General features: G+C 42.4%; 1 protein-coding gene across 1 annotated transcript in view; it reads right to left on the minus strand.

Moving 5' to 3' along the window:
* Positions 1-1,701: 1,701 nt before the first annotated feature.
* cd2ap (CD2-associated protein) overlaps positions 1,702-6,721 on the minus strand; it is a gene marked incomplete in the record, with an annotated part of 43,315 nt that continues 38,295 nt past the window's right edge. Inside the window, 1 exon segment of the mRNA XM_035678403.1 lies at positions 1,702-5,173. Coding sequence (XP_035534296.1) covers positions 5,132-5,173 — 42 coding nt within the window.

Here is a 6,721-nt window from a genome sequence, read left to right on the forward strand (position 1 = left end):
GACAGGCGAACGGTGAAACGCAGCGTTACCTGAATAAAGTGACAGATTTCTTAGTTTGAACATTGTTGGAAACATTTGGGATAATGGAAGTACACTACTCAACTACATATACAACATAGGACTAGAAAGAAGTTAAGAAAAGTCAATGATTTGCTTTTCTTCTTGAGAAAAACTAGATTCTTTAAGTTTTAGAAACAAAAAATCTGTATTTCAGAAATTGTTCAGAAAACTAATGAAAGTGAAAAACGGTTAATAATTTAACATTTTCAATTGCATCTATTTAATTTTCAAGTAACAAAATAATAAATCTGGTTCACGGCTCACTCAATTTTTGTTTCCAAAACTCAAAGATTTAAGTAAATTATATTAAAAAGTAAATTACCTCAACAAAAGATTAGTTTATTTTAAAACTTAAAAGCTCAGGTTGGATTAAAACTTAGAATATCAGTGAAGACAGCCTTGATTTTTTACAGTGTAAAATCTGGGACCCTGTCATATAAAGCCTGTTTGAGTTTATCTGGTTTTAAGAGTCATTAGAAGTCTTTGCAGCACAATGAATATAGCGACTAGCTTGCGTATATAGTGGAGAATTTCGGTGCTAAAGGACCAGATATTTGTTCTCAGGAGTTGGTGGAGACTGAAACGTAGCTAAAGAGAGTAAACAGTTCAGTGGCTTATGGTTCCGTTTGTACTTCTCACTTTATTTGGTTTAGTACCTCCTGCCAGAGGACTGCAGTTAAAGAAATTAGCCGGCTAGCTCACACTGGCACATTTATAAGAAATGTTGATTAATGTCTGTTGTCCTTATAATAAAGAAATGAAATATTGGACTCACATTCGTCAAGAGGCCAGAAACAAAACTTTAAATGGATGCTATATGTCAGTGTTGTTGAACCTTAAAGTTCTAGTGAAAAGTCAAAGTTTGACATATTTTTTTTTATTTTTCAATTTTGACAAAACGTTGCACAAAATTTACAATTTAGTGGAATAGTGTAGCTGTGCACCGACTGACCTTTACCGCAGGTTTATGTATATAATGATGTCCTATTATTATTTAAACAGACAAGTGCACAGACAGACAGGAGACCATCCATCTATTTTCTACAAGCAGGGTAAGCTAGGTAGGCCAGACGTGACTCTCTCCAGCAACATTTTGCAGCCCCTCCTCGGAGACCCTGAGGCGTTCCCAGCCAGGACAGATAAGATATTTATTGCCTCCAGCGAGTCCTGGGTCTAACCCCGGGTCTACTCCCAGTTGGACGTGCCCACACAAAGGAACAACGGCTCTGTTCCGAGCTCCCTCCAGATGTCCAAGCTCATCACCCCATCTGTACGGCCCAGCCACCCTGCGGAGGGAACTCATTTCGGCTGCTTGTATATCTCATTCTTTCGGCCACTACCCCGCAGCTCATGGCCACAGGTGAGGGTTGAACCGCCGATCAACTGGTGAATCGAAAGCTTTGCCTTCCGGCTCAGCTCCCTCTTCACCACAATGGCCTGGTCTAATGCCTGACAGACAGAAGTCAGATTCAATAACAGATGGACCACATCACTCTCTCCTCTGAACTGTCAATATTTTTCACTCAATATTTCCAAGAATGCTTACGTTGACAGGAATTCAAGAATGAAATAGCCTGGTGTTGGTTGATGTGTGGAGGTGTTGCACAATTCAAAAGCAAAGAAAACAAAGAAGAGTATCAGTGACAGTAAATAAAGATGATATTTATTCATTTTTGAGAAGAATCTCAGCTCATGCAAGGATACAGCTCTTGTAAACAAAATCACTTGAAAATGTTATAAATGTGCACAGATTTCTTCTTTTCTTGGTGTCAAACTCTGGAATGTACAATATGTGGAAGTTAAGCCGCATTACAGTTATTACATGAAGAGCTGTGGCCCCATCCACCCCACCCCAGTCCCCCGTTCCCACGATGTGATTATTTCATCGCCCAGTATTGTTAAAGAGCTGCTGTGCTAAAAGGAAGTCTGTTTTATGTTAGGCATCAACATATTGCATGAGTTCCATGCTCATTAAGGTCAGATATATAGTATCAACTTGGTCAAAGCACTCTGGAGCCCAGAATTTTACATTGTGGACGCTGTTGCACTGTTTGCCAGCCGACACCAGCAAAAGCATGCACGCACACATCGAACACATGCAACAAAGCCTGAGGAGGATTTAAAAGCAAAGTAACACTTCTTTAAGACAATTGTGAGATATGTATAAAGATATTTAAAATTAAAAAAACAAGGAAGAACGGTACTTGTATTTGTGGTACACAGTAGTAGATGTGAGACGTTTATACAACATTTGATTTGGAAGTGAAACCTGCTGTAAATATTGTGACCAATACTGAGGGCTGAAATGTTCCTCTAACCCCGTATTAAAGCCAGAGGGGTTCCACTTGGTACTGTACTGGTCTCCTCTCAAAGGTATCTCAGCATGGAGATAAGCTGTTCATCAGCACAGAAGCACATTCTGGACATTCAAAGCTCAGGGCTGCAGGCGGACTGAGGGTGACTCACATCCTACAATGCATTAGTTCGACTCGAAAAAACAGATTAGCAAGCGGAAGGGCAGCAGCAGTTCTGTGCTGTTGAAAATGCTTTTGAGAAGAAAATAAAAGGACCGTCAGTAAGCAACCCATTTCTTTTTCTGTTCATGAACTAAAGCCCCTATGTGTAGGATTTAAACTGTTGGCGACTCCTAGTCGTAGTATCGAACAAGACCAAGAGTCAGCCATGCTAACAGCTCTGTGAGGCTGTACTTAATAATAGTACTAAATGCTTAATATGCAACAACAAATGTTTTGAAACAGCACGACGCATTTTTGTGTTTTGTAGAGAGCACTTTGCAAGTTTGCAAGTTTATTTGTAAAATGTCTGACTCAGAGTTTATCTAGGTCAACGTGTTGGCCGATATGTTACTGGATTTTTAAAAACTGGATCAGCTTTGATCAGGCAATGATGCTCACATGCCGATGTTAAGCGGGTATAATGCTAAGCTAAGATTGGAATGTCATTAGTTTTGCAGGTTTAAGTATTGCACCGATAAAAGAGTTCCTCACACCAGCTGAAAATCACTTAGCTGCAAGTGTATTCCAGGGTGACCCAGTACACTGTGACATGTGGGTGAGGTTACCCAGCTGCGCAAGGTAAGAGATGAAACTAAGTTACTGTTGTCAATACATCTGTTAGAAATTGAGATATTTCACTGGATAATTGAAAACTTTGACCTGTTGGTGCTGTTACATGAACAATCAGGGGATCACCAACATCATTAGGATTCATCCTCTGGGACCAATAAAGGTCCAGTGTGTAACATTTAGGAGGATCTATTAGCAGAAAGGTTCTTGTTCTTTTTTTTTAACTTGGAAGGAGAGGGTGAAGCAAGCGTGTTGGAATCTACCACTACAGCGCCTGATGCCACTTATTCCTACACACTGGTCCTTAAATGTGCACACAAAATGTATTAGTGATCCATGCAATATTTAGCAGCATGTTTCAGTCTGGACTGTAGTGGTGGATGGACTACTCAACTGACAGATAGTTACTGCCGTCTCTAGAGCTCTGACGCTGTAGTGGCAGACAGACTGCACCGGAACATACAAATATTCCACCAAGAGATTTTTCATTCATTTGATACTATATCAGCTTACACAAACATTAAAACTCCTACACATAGGGGTTTTAACTCTTTGCTCCTCAAACCAAGTTAGAACAAGGAGAATGTGAGTTAATCTCGTTATTACTGCTGCTCTCTACTGTGCGCTTCCAGTTTGTTTAACTCGTGTACTTGGAATGTGGGAAGATAAGTAGACAGACACGTACACAGACACATACACAGACACATACGATAAGGACAGGACAACTGATGAGTGCTGTGCAGGCTCATGCGTAACACTTTACAGAGCGGTAAGACAAGTCCCCTCTCAGATTATATGATTCACTTCGAATCAAAGAGGGATGAGAGGAAGGAGAGGAAGAACGGGCTGCGACACGGATTAGAGGGATGGCGGCCTGATTAAAACCAAGAAAGTAAAAGCAGGTTGCAGAGACGATCATAATGAGGCTGCTTTTTTGATGGCGATGTGTTGGTCAGGAACTCTGTAAATCAAAGAATGCAGTCACTTTTCCTCGCTCTTCCTCTTCTTCTCTTTAGAGGTGGTGGGGTTTTTTTTTGCATGTGGATTCTGTCTGCATTACCTGCAGACTAGCTAAACCTCTGGGAACATTCCCAGTGGGTGAAACAGTTTGACAAAAATAGAAGAGACCAGCATAGAAAAGGCCCTCTATATAGTATTTGACTAGGCATGTCAGTAGACTTAAAAAATATAGATATACAATATCATGCTGCAACATTTCCAGACACCATCATGGTATATGTAAGCTCCCATTACAAACACTTAATATAATTTTGTTTTTTAACAGGCACAGTAGTGTTACCCTGGATAGGAATGCTAGAAACCATATAAAAGACAAAGAAAAATGAAAGAAGAGCTCTCTCTGATGCGATGCAGCTATGGAGTGGAGTACTGCTGACAACCGCTGTGTAGGAAAAAGGAAAATCATTCGCCGTGAGGATCAAAATATGTTAACTGAAATCAACATTTTCTTATCTTTTTTTAAAATTTGTGCATCATAAAAAAATATGAGAAAGAAAATACAGGCGAGGAAAACAAGCGCCCCCTGCTTTATACAAAGTCAGTAGTACTGAGAGCGGACCTCCTCCCCGAGGGGTTCGAGGAACGCTGGAGTGAAGGGGAGAGAGCGTGAGCGGCAGAGTTGTCCAGCACAGTAGTTCGAAGTAAGGCCTCAGTTTTTTTTTGTGTTGGCAAAATAAAAAAAAATAAAAAAGAAATAAAGAGAAACATATACATCTGTAACTTAATTACATCTAACTTGGAAAAAAAAATTATATGTGCAAAATGTAAATCTTACAAATTTGGGGAGAGTTTATTTTCGTAGATCACTGGAAAAGGATTGTACTCGAGGTGGTTCATCTCATTCCCCACCCTCTCTCTCTCTCCCTCCATTCCATTCCATCCGCCCAACACTGCCCTCCTGCGCTCTGGTTGGTCGACAGGCCAGCAGCTGACCTTGAGGCTTGCTGTTGATTGGAGCCTGGGCTTCACGTCGAGTGGACGGTCTGCTTTAGTTTTTCTATCTCCCTCTGCAAGGACAAAATGCACACACACAGAATGGAGGTTTTAACACTGAAAAAAGGTAGAATGATACAAAGTGCTGGATCTGTCAGAGTGGTGACAATGATGATGTGTGCTGAAAGAGGACCTGAGCTGAGCTGAAATGTCTTTGACAACGTGACTTTTTAAATTCAATAAGAATATGAGGCCCTAATGGAACTTTATAAGCTTTATTCTGCTCGGCAGTTACGACCACCAGTGACGGGGTTATGTCTTTGGTCACAGCCCTTAATTATCCCTAAAGGCCTCTGCACACCAACCCGTAGTCGACCACTGCTCTCAATTTTGCATCCCTTTTCCAATTTGTTCTTGCTGATCCTCCAACCCTGCGGCAGGCGTTAATCTGCTTAATGAAGATCATTTATTATCTTTGAGCTACTAAGATTGGACATCAATGGACCACGTTGCTTTTTGAGGAATGGACTTAAATGTTATTGGCTGGTGGTAAAAAAAAAAAAAAAAAACAACATTGGCGCCTCCTGTCCTCTGTCACACCCGCATCAGGAGCCTGAGCATTAGATTTCTCCTGTTAAACCGCTCGGACACCGGCCTGGCCATCCAGCCACGACCAGACCAGTTAACACTAATAATCACTCACAAGGGAGCAGAGAACCCCCTGCAAGAGACTCCACACCAGAAACACAACTGCAGATTTGGTTTGAACCCCCCTTACTGCTTAACTTCCCACAGATGTGTAGGAACGGAGATGAAAAACCCGGGGGGGGGGGTTGGACTTGATAGGTGCTGCTAGACGGGAGGGAAGATCTTTTATCCTGTCCTAATCTGTGGATAAAAAATTCTACGTTAGAGGGAATAGTTGACTTCTTGTCTGTTAAGCTTACACCCAAAGGATAATTAGCTTACCCAAACAAGACCAGGGGAAAGGTGAAGCTTTCTTCCGCCCATTTGTCCATGTCCAGTTTTAAGCCTCCGCACACCAACCCCGATCTATCGGACGTATCGTGCGGCGAGGTCTTGACTGCGGAAATCAGTTCGGTGGTGCTCCCGTGCCGTCGTCAGTTCGCCGTCGGCGTTTTCATTTTGGCCGATTTGACATGTAGAAATCGGCCAGTGGCCGCTCGGCGCTCAGATGACCAATTCCTGATTTGGTGGGAGTGGCTAGCCTTGCACTAGCGAATTCAGTGAGTGCACGAGAAAACGCGAAAGTTGACGAATGACAATAACGCATTTCCTTCTTGAGCTACTATCAGACACGACTCTGATGAAACAATGGACTGACGACAGCGTTGCGTCTGTGTGTTTCTACTAGGTCTAGAGTGATCCGTCCAGTTCGGTTTTCATTTTTTTTGGGTGACAACACAGATTAGCGCCGCCTGCTGTTCATGGGGACGTATTACGGCCCTCGACACACGCAAGAACGGTACGGGGCTCCACGTTTGGCGTCGGTTTTGGTGTGTTCGGAGGCACTTTTTTGACCGGGACTGACGAGTTAGACGGGGAGCGCCGACTGGAATCAGTCCAAACGCCGTTTTCTGCCGACGGTCGGCCGTCGGGCT

The sequence above is a fragment of the Morone saxatilis genome, unplaced genomic scaffold (genome assembly GCF_004916995.1).
Source record: "Morone saxatilis isolate NCDOM2014 unplaced genomic scaffold, NCSU_SB_2.0 Contig7, whole genome shotgun sequence".
In the NCBI taxonomy this organism is placed as follows: Eukaryota; Metazoa; Chordata; class Actinopteri; family Moronidae; genus Morone; species Morone saxatilis.